The 22916-nt window shown below is 45.4% G+C and overlaps 1 protein-coding gene across 1 annotated transcript in view; it reads left to right on the forward strand.

Annotated features, from left to right (window-relative positions):
- Positions 1–22916, forward strand: part of PLS3 (plastin 3) — a 102673-nt gene that overhangs the window by 47763 nt on the left and 31994 nt on the right. Inside the window, 2 exon segments of the mRNA XM_075324869.1 lie at positions 14848–14898; positions 17910–17995. Coding sequence (XP_075180984.1) covers positions 17929–17995 — 67 coding nt within the window. The 5' untranslated portion in view covers positions 14848–14898; positions 17910–17928.

Raw genomic sequence — 22916 nt, forward strand, 5'->3', positions numbered from 1 at the left:
CTGTGTTCATAGTTCCCGGGGTGTCACACGGAGAAATGTGTGCTACCCCGGGTACGATTAACAACCGGCGCCATTTTAATTAAACAATTTTTTAAAATTGAGCGACGAGTACACGACTCACTATTTGTGAGCGATACTACGTCGCTCGGAGGTGTCACACAAGACGACGTCGTGAACGATGCCGGATGTGCGTGACGAAAACCATGACCCCCGACGATGCATGGCTTGATGGCTCGTCTCGTGTAAAGCACCCTTAAGTCTCGGAACACAGACTAATGATTTCTAGAATGAAGGTGACTTGTCAATTGGAGGTTAAAGCAATCATTTTTGATCCTTGAGTACAGGTTCAGATAAAATTAGCAAATTGTAGGAATTTGGGGTTGGTGGCAGGTGCCAGGAATGCAATGACGCAAGAAAGGCTACTCAGTGCTGACTCACAAGTCTAGGTAGGGAATAGGCAATCAATAAGTCGTATAAAAGTTTGACAGGGAAAATCGATGAACATTTGGCAATATGCAGGGTAACAATAACTCAACTACTACAGATTTTGTTTCACAGATTTCACTAGCGTTAACCCGATTCCTGTCTTTTCGTCAGGACAGTCGGCGTCGCCCTACTTCTAGTCATAGTATACACTTTTTTTTTTTTTTTATGCAGGAAAACTCAAGTTATGTATAAAGGTATCTATCTTAATAGAACACTAGCCTTAACACTTTTGCATTACAGTTTATTGCTTCAACAGTCTCTTTGGTAATTACTTAGGCTTCTCTCCTTCCCACCTTGCCACACGCTACTAACGTCCCAGCTCATTCAGACTCTGCACTTGTTTGTTTCACGGTCTCTGGTATGGATTTTGACTGAAGTCTGGCCTTCCTCTGGGAACGGTATTCTGTCTTTGGGTTCCTCAGATGACGGTATTCTGTCTTTGTGTTCCTCAGATGACGGTATTCTGTCTTTGGGTTCCTCTGGGAACGGTATTCTGTCTTTGTGTTCCTCAGATGACGGTATTCTGTCTTTGGGTTCCTCAGTTGACTGTATTCTGTCTTTGGGTTCCTCAGTTGACTGTATTCTGTCTTTGGGTTCCTCAGATGACTGTATTCTGTCTTTGGGTTCCTCAGATGACGGTATTCTGTCTTTGGGTTCCTCAGATGACGGTATTCTGTCTTTGGGTTCCTCAGATGACGGTATTCTGTCTTTGGGTTCCTCAGATGACGGTATTCTGTCTTTGGGTTCCTCAGATGACGGTATTCTGTCTTTGGGTTCCTCAGATGACGGTATTCTGTCTTTGGGTTCCTCAGTTGACGGTATTCTGTCTTTGGGTTCCTCAGTTGACGGTATTCTGTCTTTGGGTTCCTCAGTTGACGGTATTCTGTCTTTGGGTTCCTCAGTTGACGGTATTCTGTCTTTGGGTTCCTCAGTTGACGGTATTCTGTCTTTGGGTTCCTCAGTTGACGGTATTCTGTCTTTGGGTTCCTCAGTTGACGGTATTCTGTCTTTGGGTTCCTCAGTTGACGGTATTCTGTCTTTGGGTTCCTCAGTTGACGGTATTCTGTCTTCAAATTCCTCACTCTTGGTTTGCTACTGATTACTTCTACTTCATCCACTGTGCATACATTAACTTCCCTGCTAGTTGTGGCACCAACTCTGCCTCTTAGCTGACAGCCCAACCTTTAATATGTTGTAACTGCACCACAGTTGTCTCCTGATCCAGTATTCCCTCCAAACTCTTCCCTTAATGAAGCTCATTCCTTACACTTCAGTTCCTGTTGGTTCTGTCCCACCAACAGATGGCGGCATTTGTTTACTAGTGCTATGGAGTATTCGGTATGAGTGTCTTCTGCTTCTATCCCTTTGCAAATGTCTTCAATGTTTTCTTTAAGGCAGTACAAAGACTATATACTCTTTCTATAGAAATAACCACTAATTATTTATAACATTTAAAATAAAAAAAAAATATGGGCACTTTTTTTCAGATGCACTCAATTAAGTGCAGTTTTTTTGGCTAAAAATATTCTTTGCAAGCGTGTTTCCTTTAAAATGTTAACAACTGTCTATTGTTGGCTGCAGAATAAGTTAACTGAGAAACTATCGGTGAGCTTGATTTGACAGTTTGCAACTATTTTATCTTTATTTCTTTTAGCTCCTGTCAATTTATTTTTTTATTTATTTATTTATTTATTTTTTTAAAGAGGACCAACCACCAGGAGTTTACTATATGAAGTAAAGGCAGTGCCATATTGGTGCTAAGATGCTGGTTGCAGGCATACCTGTTATAGAAAGATCGGATGCTTGGTTGATGGAATAACTTTAATCAAAGTTGCAGAGATGCACTGGGCCTTCGTGGCTCGGGACCTCTGCATATTTTCCACCTCCGGCGTCTTCATAGCTTGCCCCCTTTTTCTTTTGAATTTTGCATTGCACCGCCATTGTTGACGGCGCAAGTACATCGCAACAGTAATTATGTCTTCAATAAAATGGTGCCAGATAACTACCTGGAAGCAACCAGCATAGGTGCACCTGTGCTTCTCCAGTGCTGTAGGAGCAAAACTGCATCAGACCCGCAACACACGGACCACATCCGTTTTTTTTGTACGTGTGCGGTACGTATTTGCACGTACCGGAGACACGGAGACCCATGTTCAATGGTAGATGGCACACACGTAAAATCACACGGAACGTGTGTCCGTGTGGTAAGTACGTGTGTGCGCTTTTCTACACGGACGACATGTCCGTTTTTGGCCGGCAGCATGCAGGCACGGACCCGCTTTAGTCTGGGTCCTGTCCGTGTTCAGCACGTATCGTCCGTGTCCGTTTTTCATCACCAAATCTGCAACACTTGTTTCCAACCTATCTGGTCAATTGAAAGCAAACAACAACACCAGGATCTCATGATGAATGATTAAAATCGTTAATTGTGTAAGAATGCGGGCCTTTAAAAACGGACAGCACACGGACAGCACACGTACGTATTTTATGTCAATATGGACATTCCACACGCACACACAGCTCGCATACGCCATCACACGGATGCCATACGTACCGGAGAAATGCCCCTAAACGGAACACTGACCCGAAAAACGTATCGTAAGACACGTACGTTTTTTTTTTTTTTTTTTTTTTGCGGAAGTGTGTTTTAGGCCTCAGAGTGGCCAATTCGGGCCAACGCCTTAACCATGTCACCAACCTGAACTGGCAATCTTCAAGAAAGCATCACCTCCCGGCTTCTTTCTTGTGTGGGGCACTCCTGAACATGGGGCAGCCCCATTTTTTTGGCCCATATATGCACAAAAATGTACTTGTATCTGGTCCTGAATACACATGTACAGGGCAGTTCCTATAGCCATAGAAACTTTTCAGATCTGCTTTCTAGATGTTGATCTTAAAAGCGAACCTGCAAGGCCCTTTGACTAGTTGATAAGGCTTTGTGTCCCCCAGACAAGCTGACCTTCTTTCCATGAAATCACGCCACTGTGGTCAATAAAGACTATTTCCACGAGACAGAGTCCCCGCCAGCTAATGGAAATTTTGCGCATGTGCATGCCTCATTCTGGCCGCATAAATGTGCCTCAGAAGCTGGTGTACATGTCCCGTCTTCAGAGAGGAGCCCTGCCCATAAGTGCAGAAGCTTTTCTTCTGATCATGAGCAGTGTGCCTAAATGAAGCCGGGGTTCGAACACAAGGCTTCTGAAGCGCACTGATGCTTATGGAATGAACTACGCACATGCGCAAGATTTCCAGGGGCTGTCTGTGGCGCCGGCTTGTGGACGTCATGTTATCACACCCACAGAGGCCTAATAACCTGAAAAGAGGGCCAACTAGTCTAGAGACACAACACCCCTTTGACTAGTCAAGGCTCTAACTAGCATTGGAGCAGTTTAGAAGTCGTTTTTTAAACATTGATGTGAGTGAAGTGTTATACAGCGCTGATTAGGGAGGGAATTTGACCATAGAGGTATGGATGCTGGAGGGCATTGGGGACCGGACGGGTTCCTTTGTAAATTCCTGCCAAATCAGCCGTGCATATGTGTGCCGCATTCAATCAATGCCGCCGTTCGCCTCTGAATATATTACTCCATTCATACCTTCTAATCTAGATAAGAGCACACGCTGTAACAAGAGCCTTTTTAAGGGGCACAATGCACCATTTTCCGCTGACCACACGCCGGGCACCTCACATGGGTTTATTTGCTCATTTTGTAGATGTCTGATCCTTCAGTTGCCTGTGAGGGGATGTGAATTCGGTCTTGTCGGCTTGTTACATGGCTTTATATTAATGACTGGGAGAAATCGGCTGTCATCGTGTAGACTCTGCAGCCAGCGTTCTGGTAATGACTGGCAGCCACATTTTTTTTCGTCAGATTTACAAGGTTTATTGATGACACCTCCAGGGATAGGATTTGCAATTAGGTGATTTAAACTATTCAAGGATCCCCGACAATTACTCTATGGATCAGGTTACAAAGGCGGAGGCAGTAATGATTTACCCTGGATGAGGGTAGTGGGTTGTGTTTTTTTTTAATTTTTCTGCCATTTAATTGGACAACATGACGAGACAATGGAGCGCAGTAACTATTCCGGTTTGTCGCTGATCTATGAACTATTTAGTTCCCAATCCGCTCAGGAGGCCTTGGAAAAGCTCAAACGAGATAATTTTCCATAAAATTGTGAAGGACCACAAAGCGCAGTGTGTGTGTGTGTGTGTGTGTGTGTGTGTGTGTGTCTGTCAGTGAGCTGTGTCTGATTATAACAAACCAGTAATGCAAAGTTTTTTTTTTTTTTTTTTTTTTTTTTTCTGGTCTCATTACAAACACATTTGCAGTTGTCTAACAGGTGGCCATTGTGGGGCTGAGGAACATTACAGCAGAGCTGACAGTACCTGAGAGGACAACTGTAAATGTTTGTAATGAGACAAAGGATCTCTGCGGCGGTGGGGAGAGGATCTCTGCGGCGGTGCCGACAGGAGCCCGGCGGCGGTGCCGACAGGAGCCCGGCGGCGGTGCCGACAGGAGCCCGGCGGCGGTGCCGACACGTTCCCTTTTTAACAAAAATAATCCACAGATATCTTATGTATAAAATGGAATACTGTACAGAACGGATGAAAGAAAAGAAAGTTAATAGTATCTTATATGTCAAGGGGTTTCCTCAGTGTTATAGAGAACGCGGATGATCTGCGCTGCTGGTTTCGTATCGACAGTAAGATTTCCAATATGTGGTATCTGATGTCTACGTGGTTTGGTTTTAATGCGTTTCGAAGTTAACAAGCTTCTTCAGGAGAACCAGGGGTTTCCTGGGACTTTTCAAAATATGGCAGAGTAGCAATCACTAGAAAATAAAGGAACAAATGTTTATACTTACTTCCCTCCCCTAACCCCAGCTCCATTCATCTTGTGATCTCTAACGGGACAAGAAATGTGCCCATCCCATCCATCAGTCACCTGGCTGCTGAGGGCAGCAATTGTTATCTTGCCAATGGATGGGATGTTATCACTCTCTAGGTTCTGTTATTCAAAACCTGACATCTGAGAATTACTGACCCCCTTCATTGTGCCATATGTGGGCAGTACGGTGGCTCAGTGGTTAGTACTGTTGCTCAGCAGTGCTGGTGTAGGACTCACGTGGCAAGTAACTTTGTTTTTATAAATATCCTTATTCTTTTCTTTTTTTTTTTTTTTCTGCCCCCCCCCTTCTTAAATATTTTTGCACTGCAGTTGGCATCATTACAGTTTTCCTGACTCTGCCTCCGCAGCCTTGTTTATAAACTTGTGGCTTCTTGTGCAGAATTGTGAAAGAATCTGAGGTATAAATCTTCTAACCAAGGGATGGGCGAGATTAATTTTCCCAGGGTGCCACACGAGACTGTGACTTTCGTGTAGGGCCAAACAAATGGGCTGAAATTACTTTTGCTCAATGTTAAGTAATACAATTAATATTTATAGAAATAATCACTTAATATTGATCAAAATAAAGTATGCCGACACCCCCTATACACTGTATGAACCCATACACAGCACCTTCTATATACATACAGTGAGCTCTCACAAAGCTCTGCTATATACAGTATGAGCTCCCACATAGCCACCTGTATAGATGAGCCCCCACATAACTAACTCTCCTATATACAGTGTGAGCTTCAACATAGCTTCTATATACAGTATTAACCTCACCATAGTCCCCCTATATACAGCATTAGCCCCAGCATAGCCCTCCTAGAAACAATGAGCTTCTAAATGGCTCCTATCCACAGTAAGCGCCCACATAACCAGCCCTCCTATAGTTTGTGTGAGGCCCCACTTAGCCTTCTATATAGCATGAGCCCCCACGTCATCCCCTATTTACAGCGTGAGCCCCCACGTCGTCCCCTATTTACAGCGTGAGCCCCCACGTCATCCCCTATTTACAGCGTGAGCCCCCACGTCGTCCCCTATTTACAGCGTGAGCCCCTACGTCGTCCCCTATTTACAGCGTGAGCCCCCACGTCGTCCCCTATTTACAGCGTGAGCCCCCACGTCGTCCCCTATTTACAGCGTGAGCCCCCACGTCGTCCCCTATTTACAGCGTGAGCCCCCACGTCGTCCCCTATTTACAGCGTGAGCCCCCACGTCGTCCCCTATTTACAGCGTGAGCCCCCACGTCGTCCCCTATTTACAGCGTGAGCCCCCACGTCGTCCCCTATTTACAGCGTGAGCCCCCACGTCGTCCCCTATTTACAGCGTGAGCCCCCACGTCGTCCCCTATTTACAGCGTGAGCCCCCACGTCGTCCCCTATTTACAGCGTGAGCCCCCACGTCGTCCCCTATTTACAGCGTGAGCCCCCACGTCGTCCCCTATTTACAGCGTGAGCCCCCACGTCGTCCCCTATTTACAGCGTGAGCCCCCACGTCGTCCCCTATTTACAGCGTGAGCCCCCACGTCGTCCCCTATTTACAGCGTGAGCCCCCACGTCGTCCCCTATTTACAGCGTGAGCCCCCACGTCGTCCCCTATTTACAGCGTGAGCCCCCACGTCGTCCCCTATTTACAGCGTGAGCCCCCACGTCGTCCCCTATTTACAGCGTGAGCCCCCACGTCGTCCCCTATTTACAGCGTGAGCCCCCACGTCGTCCCCTATTTACAGCGTGAGCCCCCACGTCGTCCCCTATTTACAGCGTGAGCCCCCACGTCGTCCCCTATTTACAGCGTGAGCCCCCACGTCGTCCCCTATTTACAGCGTGAGCCCCCACGTCGTCCCCTATTTACAGCGTGAGCCCCCACGTCGTCCCCTATTTACAGCGTGAGCCCCCCACGTCGTCCCCTATTTACAGCGTGAGCCCCCCACGTCGTCCCCTATTTACAGCGTGAGCCCCCCACGTCGTCCCCTATTTACAGCGTGAGCCCCCCACGTCGTCCCCTATTTACAGCGTGAGCCCCCCACGTCGTCCCCTATTTACAGCGTGAGCCCCCCACGTCGTCCCCCTTTATTAAGTCTCACACAGGGAGAAAAAAAATACACAACACTCCTGCACCACTTCGATTAAGTGGCCTCATCGAGTCTGCGGTCTCAGTTGCACACGGTGATTGATGGAAGGAGGAGCTGTTGGCTCCGGTCTCCACTAATGTGTTCACCACTAGTGCATATAACGGTTATATTGTACGGCAGCATGTAGGGAAGAGCATTGTGCGGCATAGACCTCTGTTTCAGCTCTTCGGCTTTTTTGCTCCTCGGGCCTCACTTTCCCCTGTTTGTTAAATTGTACATTAGCTGATGAGGTTGGGTCTTTTATTTCTTTAACCCTCCTTACCAATGCTGTATTGCCTCTACCAGCACTGAGATTTCATGGCCTTTTAGTGGTACAGTGCTTTATAAGTAAATGCGGAGTCCATTATAAGATGCATTAAAGCTCCTTAGAGCAGAAGTTACAAGACCATGAAGCTTGTTCTTAAACTTCTGGTTCGGAAGTTGAACTCGTGTTTATGGGACACTTAGTACTAATATTCATATAAACAGACGCTCCTTTGTGTGCTTTAACCTTAAATGTATCTTCACCTTTACTCATCTGCTGACAGGTGAGGACAGGGCTACATATGTTGTGCCCCTGAGGCTCTGGTCGCCACAGGGTACTGCACCTCAGTTAAGGTGTGGTTCCCATCTCAAGTAAGGGGGGGTTAACAATCGGTGTCACCACATTTCATTTCAGTCAGGTGCTTCCCACTGGGGAGCTGCTTTGGGGCAGACGGGGGTGTGTGGCCATATAGTCATGGGACCTTCCAGTCACCAGGGCAGCCGCTAAGTGGCGGGCGGGCATCATTGGGGGTAGAGGTAGGCGCATAACACTCATACAGACAGACAAGTCGGGACCATAGTTCTGACAAGACACTTCTGGAACTCTTTGACTTCACTTGGCCCGGGGCTTGGAGTGGGGAGCTCAGCCCGGGTTCCTAATTGCTGACGGGGGATATCCTCGGAAAAGAAAACTCTTGCTCTCTTCAAACACTGGTGGTGGCCCCTTACTTGCTTAGGATTGACCGAAGCCCACGACGGCAGACACCAGCACCTGGGTGCAGCTTTAAAGCAGTGAGTTAAAGAACCTGGAACCACAGTTGCTCACTCAGACTCTGTTTAGCTACGCTATTGCCCCGCGCTTCGGCGCTTCCAAGGGACTGCCATCCCCAGTTATCCCACTCTGGGTCCGCTCCGCCTGTGGGGAGCGACACCATCCTGATTGCCATAACACACGCTCTGGTTAGGAATTCTGCAGCGGCGGCTACTCCCCTGCTGCACACCACAGGTGGCGTCACGACAAACTTTCCCAATCACTCCGCTTTCCAACGGAACCAGGCAAGGCTACCTGTGACATCGCCTGACCTGACCTTCAACGGCCCGGCAACGAGTAGGTTAACAACCTGCCCCGTAGGGCGTTGCACATACAGCTTAGGGATTAGTAGGATGTTGGTGTAAATCCCAATTTATGGTCCTTGCAATTTCCCATGAAGGCGTCCAATGCATTCTTTTTTGGATTTGGGAATCTGTGACATGCCTTTATGAATATCACCTGTAATAGATGGCCATAAAGTCTCATCATGACTACCTCAGTGGTGATCTAGAGTAGTCAGAAGCTGCTCCTGGTCCTGCCAGTGTAAACACAGACTGGCAGACTACCAAGGACTTAATAATTTAATGTGTCATACAGAAGTGAAACTGACATGCAAGGTTCTCTGGAAAGAGATGGTGTTTGCAGCCGATCAGAGTCCTATAAGAAGCACAGAGACCCGGATTCTAGCGACATGTCACTTAGCTCACTGGATACTGCAGTTGTGGTAGAATCAGTTTTCTCTGCTGCAGGTCTAGCTGAGCCCTGCCCACACCACTGATTGGCCACTTTCTGTGTTTATAGTATATCAATAGTTGCCAATCAGTTTTGGTGCTGTGGTTGGACTAGTAAGCACAAGGCACCTAGTCCTGTACTGATAATCTCCTGCTGATAAAACACTGGTTCTATTGAAACAACAAAAAACAGCCTAGTAAGTGACACATTGTTGCCGTTCTGTCTCTAAATCTTGCTGCTCTGATTAAGCATCAAAAACTTGCTGACAGATTCATTTTAAAGGGAACCTGTCAGGTGCAATATGCACCCAGAACCATGAGCAGTAATGTGTTCTAATTTCTAATCCCTGCCTAACCATCCCTGTATCTAGTAACATAGATAAAGATCTTTTAAAAAAAGTATTTCTAAAGCTCTTTTATCATATGCTAATGAGGCCAAAGACTAGTCCCAAGGGTCTTATCAGCCGACTAGTCCACCCTCTTAGCATGCTATTAAATACAGCATCACCAGTGTTTGCTGTGACTGTGCTTCTGAATACTGGGCACTTACGGTCATGCGCACTATGAAGCCAGGTGTACGCATCCAGACATCAGAGAGGTCTACTGCACATGACCGGAGTTGCCCAGCATTTAGAAGCGCGAACAAAAGTACGCGCGTCTCCGCTGGTGATATTGAATTCAATAGTATGTTAGTACACCCCTGTAGGTGTGCTAACATGCTAAGAGGACGGACTAGTTGAGGGATATAACGCCCTTCTGACTAGTCCCCACGCTCATTAGCATATCATAAAGGATCGTTAGAAATACCTTTTTTCTAAAGATCTCTTTATCTAGTTTACTAGATACAGGGACAGTTAGGCAGGGATTAGCAATATGCACCTAGAACTGCTCGTGGGTCTGGGTGCACATTGCACCTGACAGGTTCCCTTTAAAGAACCTTTAAATACAGTATATGTATAATGTAATAGACAGGACTGGGGGATTCTGGTAGCCTTATTTGACCATACATTACATTGCTTCTTTTCGTTCAGACTTTCAGCTTCACGTTATTTTCTGTAATTCTAGTTTGTTCAGTGTACTGATCTCTCGTAGGACACACCCTGTGTTAAACATGTGTTTTTTTGCTAAATATGCCATTTGCTTCATTGCTGCTGGTGAAGGTGGGGAGGCAGCCGCTCCGGTCTCACATTCAGGTATTCCTCTGTCATTACTCAGCGTAAAAGGGGCAAATAAGGGGCATAATTTGGGACGGCAGAAAGGAAGTAACTTTAGGATTTTGGTGGTGGCAGCATGCACTTCTGTAAGGTCTCTTTTGGAATTTTTGTTGCCTTTTTTATGTAAGTGTTTAGGATTTTTGTTGTTTTTGCTATGCCTTTTGTTATGTCTCGGGAATGTCTGCCTTTGCTCTAAAAAGATAACTTGCATTAAACAAAAAAGAACTAATCAAAAGAAAATTCCTTTTATTTTTGGGCATCCAGAAGATCCTTTAAATTATATTTCTAAAATCAATATGTGTGACAGGTCAAATGCCTTTTTATGCTGTATTCTCACATCCATGAGTCCTAGTCCGGGGCAAACCGGCTGCGGGACTCCTGAACGTCCTCATATACCCGTTTTTGATCCTTTTCACGTGTCTGTGTTCGGACCTTGACATCCGGCTGTGTGAATGCCGACTTGGGCTGCCGGAATACTGCTTGTATGTGTGCGATGGTGACATTCGAGAGTATGGTAAAATAGATTTTAATTTAATGTCGTCCAAAGCGCTATAGTCCAAAAAGCAGGAAAAAATATCTTGGACTTTGAACTCCGTTCACACTTAGATTTTTATTTTTTTTAATATTGATTAGCTGTAAATAGAACAGTGCCACATTATATTGCACGAAAAACTGGTTTCAGATCAATGAGGGTGCGGTAATACTAAAGGGTCAATCATGTTTGTGTCTATTCTGTAAAAAATGGAAGCAATGGTGCCATGATGGATACGTGGATGATGTGTTTTTATGGCTGTTCACCAGTTGTGACCAAACACTGACCTCTTGCAAAACTTATTTAGGCTTATACCATAGTTGGATAATTACTGTATAATTATAGCCATAATATTAGTAAATCGAAAAGTATTTGTATACCCTTCCAAGTGTAGGTCAGCTCGTGAATATTTAGAATCAACACAAAATTTCACATTGCGTTCCAATCTCCCTTCAGTGGTCCCATTGGGGCTGCCGGCAGAACACCCGAAAAATGGGTTTTGAAGTATGCGCTGAAGGGTCATTGACTGTAATGGTTCAAACAGTCACTGTGTGCTCTTGTGCACCATTTTCGGGAGTATATGCCTATTGGAGGCTGATACCCAGGCGCAGTCTTGCACGTCTGGGTGTCCGTCTCCAATAAGCCTATACTCACGAAAATCGCGTATGACCGAGCACACAGTGACTGACTGTACCATTATAATCAATGACCCGTCAGCGCATACGTCCGAAACTCGTTTTGCTGAGGGTTCGGACGGAAGCCCCAACTGCATCACTAAACTGGGAGAGGAACGCAGCGTGAAAGGGCTAAACCTATCGCTTGTGTGTATGAGGGTAGAGAGGAAAAGCTGACAAAGTATTTTATGGGTAACCGTGAAGAGGACGAGTTTGTATTTATACCAGCTAGAACGCATGTGGACTGCCATGTGGTCACCGCAAACTCCTTAACACTCGTTGGTTTAGACACCAAATATGTAGGAGGTTACTGTGGGAGTGATCCAAAATGAGAAAACCGACCACTTAAGAGACAAATGTGAACAGTTGCAAACCCAACATGAAATATACGCTAACAAATGTACAGCTGCACCCTGAGACGCGAAGGTATACAAACGTTAAATATAGATATGGGAGAGGAGAAATCGGGGAGCTTTATGGGAATGCTTGAATGCATAAACCTCACTGGTAATATGATAGAAACATTTGGATGTAGGGGTGTGTGACTCTTACATACAGTTCTTTCTCCCTTGATGTGTGGAATGTGGATTATGTAAGCCTGAACGAGATGATACATGTCACCAGAAGTTGGGAGAGCCCGGCTGGGATTGCAAATTTGTTGAATTCTTATAACATGCTCCTAAAATCTACGAGCCTTCAGAATCCATAGCCCCTGCAGGGTAGGACTGTAATCAGGGCGGAAATTGACAGTTACTTTGTGGAGTAAGAGCTAAAATGGGACTTAATTGGTGTCCAGTGCCTGAAATAGACCTTCTGAGTTTTTGCTTGGTTGCACATAATGGTTTGACAAATAAACAATGATGGTCCTTCCTTTGGTAAATCTGTATGTGGGTGCATGAGTTTTTTTATTTTTTTCTAACTTTTTTTATTTTTTCCACACACTTCTTTGCGCTGGTCTGGATTTGTGAGATTGACTACAGGTTGTGCGAATTGTGAGTGCTTACGTGTGGCAGATGTCCAAGGTAGAAGAGATGTTATAGGGTTGCTCCTAACATTATCACCCAACTTAATAGGATAGGTGATAATTTGATCGATGGATGTCCAACTAATGGAACCTTCTCGAGAACTGAGCTCTGAGATGCCCCAGCCGAATAAAATGGAGTAGTGAATGGTTTCCATCCCTTGTCTATTGGATTGCCAGAGGAAGTGGAGTGCTGTACCCTGCTAAGTCTATTAGTCTCCTACACAATGAAAGTATCAGGCTGGAACTTCAACCCTGGTTGAGGGGGGAGGCCTGCATGACTTTGCATAGGTGGGAGGAGATAGGCTTCGAGGGTGGGGTTTTAGGCCGTTTGTCTCATATAACCCCCCCCCAAATCAGGAAATGGGGCCCCCTTTTTGCCTGCGCTTTTCAGGAGAGTACCGCCTGCCCTCAGTAGTGGTTGAAGCAGGGTCATGGTGGCTTATGACGGTTGGGATGGGTTCTCAAAGTTGTTTAAATTGTACCGGGGATTTATGGAAATATGGATCCTTTAGTCTGGTTGGGTTGTGGTCTGGTGATTTTTGGGGGGGGACAACCGGCAATGGAATGAGTCTCATTGTTTTATACCCTTCCGTCCCCTCCTCCTATTTTTATTGGTGCTCCCGATCTGGTGTTTACGGCTGGGAGTGACTAGGAGTCAGGGGGAGGTTATGGTTTATTACTGTTGGTAATCACCAGATTGAGAAACTTTGAGGACCCCACCCATTTATATTTATATACGTTATTACTGAATCTTGTATTTTGTTTGGGTAAAATGGCCTCAGCAGCCTTTTATAATATCTGGTGTAAGTGTCTCTTTCTTGGATCGACAGTGGATTGTGGGAAGTGTTGGGTCTAAAGGAGGTATATATGTATATAGAGGGTGACCTCCCAGGCATCGACTATACCAAAGTCATGAAGGGTGATGTATGTGAATGGCCGTTGCTCCTCCTAAGGAACTTTCTCGGTATTGCTGAGGATTAGTGATGAGCGAGTACTAAAATGCTCGGGAGCTCGAGGCTCGGGCCGAGCATCTCAAAATACTCGTGTACTCGGCCCGAGCACCGAGCCCAATGTTATCCTATGGGAGACCCGAGTATTATTCTGAAATGACCCCCGGCAGCATGTAGAAACCATAAAACTGTAAATTAAAAAAAAAAACGTACGTGTGTGTGTAAGCGTGCATATATATATATACACGCGGAGTGGAGTGCGGGAGGGGCCGTAGCCGAGCGGGGAAGTGTCGGGCTAAAGGCACGGTCGCGCTGTGCGGGCTGGCCAATCACTGCAATTCCACAAGTAACAGGGCTGTGGCATTGCAGTGGTCTGCCAGCCAATCCCTGCATAAGGGATGGCTGTAAAAAGAGCGCCAACATGAAGACCACGAGTACAGCACGAGTATCGCGAGATTACTCGGTACCCGCCGAGTAGCCCGAGTACATTGATACTCGTGCGAGTACCGAGTAGTAACAAGCATGCTCGCTCATCACTACTGAGGATCTATTGCATAGGTGGTGACTTTGAATATTCGGAATAACCCTTTAAAGAGAGAATTTATACACTTTGGTCTCCTGAGACCCCTGACAAATGGTTGATCTTTGGAAAGATGCAGTAAATGACTGATATTACATGGAGCCATTCAAATTATTGCTAATGCATAGTGGTAAAGCAGGTGTTCCTGCTTGGATGGAGCTATCTGCTCAGGCTCCCAGAAGAAAGGTCCTAAGCAGGGGAACACCTCATATATTGTACAGCACTCCACTTCCTCTGGCAATCCCATAGACAAGGGATAGAAACCATTCACTACTCCATTATATTTTGCTGGGGCATCTCAGAGCTCAGCTCTCGAAATTGGCAAGGGTTCCAGCCCCGATATATTGTATATCCCGATTATTGCAAATGACCTGGGGTTAACCTGATGAGAAAACACCTTAAACTGGCAAATTTACGGTGTTGGCAATTTCTTATTACTGCATTACAGTGTGTGAATAGAAAGCAGTATATATATATTTTAAATTAAATTGAAAATTAAATAAAATTAAATTAAAATATTATATGTTTTATAAAAATACATGTAAATTAACTTCAAGATTTTTCTTTTTCTAGGGGTAAAGCTAATCTAAAGGGAACATTTTTATAAGAAGACTTTATACACGGGTAAGTTACATATTACATTATCACAGTTCCTTTTTAGAGGGAACCTGTCTCGTGAAAAAAAAGCTATTAATCTGCAGGTTTATAGCTTCTCGGATATGCCCGGTGCCTGCGCTGCAAACGCCGATGTTGGGAGGAAACTAACTTTAATACACCCGCCAGTGTTTGGGCTTCAGCCATAGAGGCGGGTTCAGGCACCGCTTTGTGTATGGAGAGAGGTGGCTGTAACTGCCCCCCGCATTGACTGACTGCTGCTCAGCATTAGAACTTGCTGTCGGTCAGTGCGGGGGGCAGTTACAGCCGCCTCTCTCCATTCACAAAGCAGTGTCCGAACCCGCACTGGCCCCACTCTGTGACTCGAATGTTGCCGTGGAAGTTAAATGGGTTGTCCACTACTTTTACATTGATGGCCTATCCTTAGGATAGGTCATCAATGTCTGATTGGCTGGGGTCTGATTTTCCCGTACCCCCCACGATCAGCTGTTCTCTGTCCCGGTGGCGGCAGCAGACAGCTGGAAATGCTTCGTTCTGGCGCTGCTCCGTCTTCATATAGCAGCTGCGAAGCAGAAGACGAAACAGCGCTGGAACTGAGCATTTTCGTCTGCCTGCTGCTGCAGCCGCCGGGACCTAGAACAGCTGATCGGCGGGGATGCGGCTGTCCGGCCGATCAGACATTGATGACCTATCCTAAGGATAGGCTTAAATGTAAAAGCAGTGGACAACCCCCTTTAAAGTTCATTTGCTCCCTGCAGTGGAGTGTGATGTGCAGACAGAGTTGATTCGCAACGATCTAAACGTGCAGATTGTGTTTTTTCACATGACAAGTTTCCTTTTAAAGGGAACCTGTCACCACTTTTTTGGCGTATAAGCTGCGGCCACCACCACCGGGCTCTTATACTCAGCATTCTAACATGCTGTATATAAGAGCCCAGGCCGCTGTGAGAACATAAAAAACACTTTATAATACCTAACAGTCCCACTGTGGGCCTTTATGGGCGTCTCCTTTGTCCGGTGATGGCGCCGCCTCTTTTGGCCATCTTAACCTCTTTCTGAAGCCTGGGTGCATGACGCGGCTACATCATACACACTCGCCGGTCCTGCGCAGGCGCACTACAATACTTTATTCTGCTTTGCTCAGGACCTGAATGCCGGCGAGTGTGGATGACGTCGGACGCGTCATGCACCACGGCTAGAGAAGGAGCTCAAAGATGGCCAAAATAGGCGGCGCCGGCACCAGACAACGGAGACTCCTATATGGCCAACTGTGCGACCATTAGGTAAGTATTATAAAGTGTGTTTTATGTTCTCACAGCGGCCTGCACTTTTATATACAGCATGTTAGAATGCTGTATATAAGGGCCCGGTGGTGGTGGCTGCAACTTCTAAAGGAAAAACCTGTTGACAGGTTCCCTTTTTAAGTTGTGTTTGTATGGAAAGTATGCAGCTGTTGGGTTCCTTGCTGATTTAATCAGTCACTGTCTTATTAAAGCGGTCCTCTACCTTTTTGGGTACCCTTACTTTTTAGAAGTCTCCCATAACAGTGGGCAGCTAACAGAATTCCCCTGCTTGGAAACCTAGTGATAACTAGTAGTTAGCTATGTAGAAACCTGGCAGTAGTGGTCATTTTACACCAGGGGTGCATAATCTGCTGTTCCAGGGTCACATACGGCCCTTAATATCCCTCCTATGCGCTCTACAAACATCAGCTCACAAACATAAGTGTCTGGTCACGTGTTTGCAATGTCATGGAGAGAATCAGCGTTGCGTACAACAGTAAGGACGGCTCATTATGAACGGTGTGGGGTTTTTCCCCGTGTTTTTTTTTTTTTTTTTTTTTTTTTTTTGGACCAGCCATATTTGGCACAACAGTGGAGTTATGATTGCTATAGCACTAAAGGAGTAGATGAGTTTAAATAATGGGGGGGGCCATGTGTGAGTGCTGCTATATCCATTGTATTTCATGGTTGAAGGGAAATTCTTGAGTTTTCAGCGGCCGGCATATACTTCAATGTACAGAGCTGAATTCATGGTCTCCTTCTTTCTGGACCGCAAACCCATGAAAAGGGTACCTCTAATTTCATGGGAGTTGGGTGCTCAAAAAATGGAAGTAGCTCTTATTGAATATTTGTCTCATGCTTTTCAATAAGCAATAAAAGTACTTAAAGGTAATACTAAGGCTCTGATAGTTGGTTCAATCTGGCAGTGTAGCCCCCCCCCAGACCCAAAACAATTGTGCACCCCTGTTTTACATGAACCGTCCGGCAGCACTGAATGACACCTGGTAAATATTTGATGATCGACATCCGTTTGAGCCTGTTCGCACCGACAGACCTTGCTAAATGATGCACCCTGAATGATCTGTAATCGTTCGTTGCTCTTATGCTGCCGAGAGTGCCGTTTTTTGCACTGGGTTAACAATCCTAAAACGAGGCTTTTGCATGTTAACGGCTGATCGGCAGTTACTAGGAATGGTGGTTCATGATCGTGCAGTTTTAAATACACCGAAAGTGTTGACTCTCCCTGCTACAAGTTTGAGAGGTCATCCCAGAAGGCCGCCTTCCCAAGCCCAGTCACACCTCCTCTCGCAATGTCCAGGTTCCATGCCAGCCTCTGCACTTCCTTTTCGAGCCTGTTGGGCATGTGACCACTGCAGCTAATCAGACTTCTGCGGCAAGTGATTGGTTGCAGTAGTCACATTTCTATTTGACCATATAGGAAATTTTAACATTTTACCCCAAAATTCCTGGCTGGCTGTTGAGTTCAACACCAAATCAGCCATTTGCCAGGGGTGCTGGACAAAGTCCACACAATGTCAGAGGATGTCTCTGTGACCTGCTATTCTGGTTGTATAGTCATCTCCACCTAATTCTTGCTTTTTGGCATGAGGGAAGAGTGGTGCCGTTTCAGATTGGGAGTGGTGTGGGGTAGGCTACCATTAATTTCCCCTTTTGAGATGTAATAAATGCCAATATTATCGAGTTTGCAGCAGATTCTGAGTATATTTTGTCTTGTAGGTAACTGCAGCTGCCAACAATGGCGCACACGACACAGATCTCCAAAGATGAACTGGAAGAGCTAAGGGAAGCATTTGCTAAAGTTGGTGAGTAATTTGCTTGCCAGTTATCTTTTTTAATTCCATGGTTGGTGGTGTCTTGTTTTTTTTTTTTTTTTTAGTGCAGCATTTGTTGTGAAAGGGTACGTGCACACGATAAGTACTTGCTGCGTCCTGGACGTGACAGGTCTTGACCTGCGGGACCATGAGACTCCTCCGCAGGAGACCGCAGCTGCTCATACCCAGTATCAGGGTTCGGGGCACTTCGGTCTCTCTTGTGGTCTTCCTAAGGAGGACACTTGCCACACCGCAGCAAACAGTTGACATGCTGCAGCTCAGAAAGCCGCCCCACAGGTCAGTTTTTGCTGCGGGAAAAAGCACAGTGGGCACGGGATTTCTAGAAAGCCCATCCACCGTGCTTGTACTGTACAATACAGCGTCCAAAATGCTGTGAACACTGATTGTGGGCATGCAGCCTTATACTCTTGAATCAGAAATGCTCTTCAAGTTTGATAACATTCCTGGATGGAACGATCCGTTACGTGAAGATACTTAGCAGGAGAAGGCATGGTAGTAGGTGAACTTCTCGTCTTTCCATCTATTTGCATTGTTTGTTCTTCCTTTTAGCTTTCACTGATAACTACTTTTTCTGCATTGCCTAAGTAGTTTTAGATTTAGTCTGTTCCTTCAGCGGCAATCTGCACTGGATCTTCTGATGAAGGCACAGATTCAGATTTGGATATTCTTAGGATTTCTCGTTAAAGGCTTAGCATCAAGTTTCCGATCTCCATGTTATGGAATGGAAGATCTACAAACTGCCCGACGGCTTGTTTTGCTAGTTACTGACTGTTCTTCACCAGTTTAACCCCTATTAATGTTGTATGTATAAACATGTGTACAGTAGATAAATGAACTACTGTATGTAGAAGTACTTTTATTTTCGCCTCTGTTTGCATGTGTATGCTCTACTTATCCTTCTACGGACACAGGTCAAATGAAAGTGAGAAATTGTGGATCTCTCGTTTGCGTTTTGTACACATCAGCTCCACTGCCTTGGCCAGTTTTTCTCAACTCAAGTCCTCAAGACCCACCAACAGATGATGATTTCAGGTTTTCCTCAATATTAGACAGAGAATAATTCCATTACCCGTGCAACATTAAGAAAATCCTGAAAACCTGATTGAGGAAAACCTTGACAACATGATCTGTTGGTGGGTCTTCAGAACTGGAGTTGAGAAACACTGACCTAGGCAGTCACTGATGGCCTTCTCTGATAGGATCTTTACATCTTGCTTTTCCTACAGCTTTGTCTATCTTGTGCCTACATGTAGTCCAATAAAGCTATGTTATTCTTGGCTCTCGTCCCTTTGTTCCTAGTTCAAGTTTCTTTCGGCTGCTGACCTCTGATCCAAACCTTTTGGCTATATATTTGTCTGTTGTCTGCTTCCTGGTACTGCTGCAATGTGACCAGGCGACATCTGCTTTTGATCCCATCTACGTTTGCCTATTTTCATTTAACCTATGGCGTACTATGCAACACATGGGGGGCTACTAGAGTGAATCCATAAGATACCACTCCAAAGTTATTTGATGCCTGTTGTAATGAGGTATAGAAGGTTCACCGGTGGGTTCTGTAATGAAATGCGTGTTTTTAATGTCTTCTAAAAAGCCAATTCAGAAGATAAAAATTGAGCCAACTAATAAGGCTGGGGTTCGCATAGATCTATTGCATTAGGCTTAGCTTTTTTTGAGCCTGATGTAACTTAGCCGGAGCAGAACTGGTGCAAAAAATGCATCAGTTGTCACCAGGCAATTTCACCATTTTACTCCCAGAGATGAGAGAACCTGAGATTCAATGTTCGCACCAAACACAAATGACTTTACAAAAATGAGAGTTCGGATTCGGCAATTGGGTGCTTTATGAATGCAAACCACTGACGTGAGCATCGCTGTGCTCAGGTACGCTCAATGCCCAGTCGAGCCGCTTGCACAGGGAGTAACGGCAACCTACCAAAAAAGAAAAAAACGAAACTCCTCGCCCTTAGAAGTGATCGGCTTATGGCTGGCTGCATGTAGGCTGCCCAATTAGTGACTTCCATTGGGGTTGAGGTCAAGTCCGGGTCCTAAACCTAAACCTAACTTTAATGTCAGGTGGAAGGCGCCAAACCGAACTTCCAATGGGTCCGCTCATCTCTACTCCAAGATCCCAACATTACATGGAGCATGATGATCTGTACACTGGGCCGGTGATCAGGGCACTAGGCTGGTGCCCACTTATTTCCAACACAACAGTTGATGCCTTGACCAGGGTTGAATAATACTCTATTAAACAATCAGATCAGTACCTCCTTTTAGGTTTCATCTGTTGTTCTAGTTAAGCACTATGTCAGAGAAGAAGCAATTGCGAAACACCAGACTTGTGTGTAGAGGAGCCCAAGAAGAAAAAATGTGGAAACTGAATGGGATGGGTTCCAAAGTCCATGCAGATAATGCAATATTTTGTAAAAAGGCGTTATGTCATTTCTCCCCCCCCCCCCCCATCATGTTGCCCAAATCTTTTTACCTTTAATGGAAAACCCCACTTTTTAATTTCTATTTTTGAGACATAACAGGCGGTTGCTTTATTGCCTTTTATGCGTTTTATATGATCATAATTTTCTATTTTGAGCATGTTTCGGCAGATCTGTCCTTTCGGGTGAGTCACTTGGTAACAATGCTGTAATTTCCTGTGTATGAAGTCAATGAGCGATCATATTGTCACTTGTGCATAGGAAATTCATTTTCTGCACAAACATTATTTAGGCTGCCTCCATTGTCCTCGGACAAAGTAAGGGTGTAATGCGAGACGAACACAACATAAATGAAAACACATGCAAGTCGTTTCTTTGTCTGTGGCATAGCAGGAACTGACTCAAGAAGGAATGAGACACAGCGAGTATCTGTCATATCGAGGCACCAGAACACACTTGGAGTTTTGGCTTGGCAGAACGCTAATTTAATAGTTCTAGCAGAACGCTGGCTAATGTTCACTGTTATCCATCAAGAATTTTCCTGTAGAAATGTCATTTTCCTTTCATTTATAATGTCAGACATCAATAAATGAAACGTCTAACTATTTACATTTTTGATCTCTCTGCAGAAGGTCAGTCCTTGTCTAGCTTTTTTTTTTTTTTGAGAATTTTTCAGCAGGTTTTTGCTATGTAATCTGAAGACAGCATGCTGCAGGGGTTAAAACACAGATTTCAGTAAGGCTACTTTCACACTTGCGTTCAGCGCATTCCATCACTATGGAGAATAGCGCAGTCCGTTAACGCACTGTGCTATTCTCCATAGACTTGTATGGATGACGCACTGTAACTCAAGTGTCTGCGTTGCATCCGCTGGACGACGCAGCGTCGTTATTTTGACGCGTCGGGTGGAAGGAACGCAGCATGTAACGTTTTTTGAGCAGCGCAATCCGTAGGATTTCACTGCGCATGCTTTTTTTTTTTTTTTTTTTTTATCACAAACTTTATTTTTGTTGTCTCTCGGTGGCCGAAGCTGAGCGCCCGCCCGCCGGCATGCCCGGCCGCCGGCAAGTGACAGCGCTCAGCTGAGCGCCCAAGTGAGAGCGCTCAGCTGAGCGACAGGCCGCCGGCAAGTGACAGCGCTCAGCTGAGCGACCGGCCGCCGGCATGCTCGGCCGCCGGCATATGAGGGCGCCCAGCTGAGCGCTCGGCCGCCGGCTATTGAGAGCGATCGGCTGATCGTTCACAATAGTCGTCTGCCGGTAAACTGTAAAGAAGAAGAAAAAAAAAAAATAAAGCTTTCCGTTGTTTTGTACGATCCGTAGCATTGCGTTGTGCCACTATATGCAACGCATCCGTTGCATCCGTCACACAACTCAATGCTACGGAAGCCGTCCAACGCAAGTGTGAAACTAGCCTTATGCGTCTCTTATCACACTGTGCTCTGTTTACCTGCAATGTTTGTTTTAGCTTTATGAAATTATCATTGCCGGACTAGGTCAGCAAAAGGATAACTAGTCTGGCACGCCCCTTGCTGTGATTAGCAACTCACTGTCTATAGACTTTGTACATGGAGAGCCTGGTGTGGGTGAGGTTAGTGTTCTCAGCTCTGCTTCATTGCTAAATCTAAAACCTTGATTGTGTCAGAATGACTGCAGCCAGTAATCTAAGTAATACATCGTTGGATTCAGGATCTCTTTGCCTAAATCATGCTCTTCTCAGATCTCAGATGAGGTAGCAACACCTGCTGACAGATTCTCTTTTAATCACCACCACTGATGTGGTGGACCTACTTTTTTTTTTTTTTTTTTTTTTTGGTAGGATCCCAGAATATTACAGCTCTCGGAGTGGTCAACCTAATGTCACGATTGGAAGTGTGTGGTTGTCCTACAGCGCCACTATAGGCAAATAGAAGCATTACACAATTTTTATCAAACTCTAGAAGATTTCCCATGTATTCTAGTAATTTGCTAGGTCCTCCAGAGCAGCAGAGTGGAGATCATTTACCACCCTTTGTTTCTAAACCAGGCAACGCTTTTTATGAGCGCATACGACCTAAACTCTCAAAGGACTAAAAAAAAGGGAGATGTTGCATATTTCGCGACAGCTTTTTGTCTTGTCTTGGCAATATTTAATTGAGGAAATTAGAAGTTATTGTAGTCTACGTCTTAGAACACCCCTCAGGCACTCTGAAGTCTGTGGTTCCCACTTTTCGGAGATCAGGAAGGGTAACGCTTTGTATTGTAATGCTACGTGATCGATGCAGCATTTCAGTGATCGTCCAAGTGCTTCTGTTCAGTTCCTGCCATCTGGATCAGCGCTAAAGCGATCTGTTAGCAATCCACAAAATGGCACGCTGCCTTTGAGAAACAAGAGTGCTCCAAGAATGACTGAAGGAAACAACTCTCAGCACGCAGCTGCAGAAATACTTCCCTGATATGTGGCATCTTCTAGACTTTTTT

Source organism: Anomaloglossus baeobatrachus, chromosome 9, assembly GCF_048569485.1.
Source record: "Anomaloglossus baeobatrachus isolate aAnoBae1 chromosome 9, aAnoBae1.hap1, whole genome shotgun sequence".
Taxonomy (NCBI): domain Eukaryota; kingdom Metazoa; phylum Chordata; class Amphibia; order Anura; family Aromobatidae; genus Anomaloglossus; species Anomaloglossus baeobatrachus.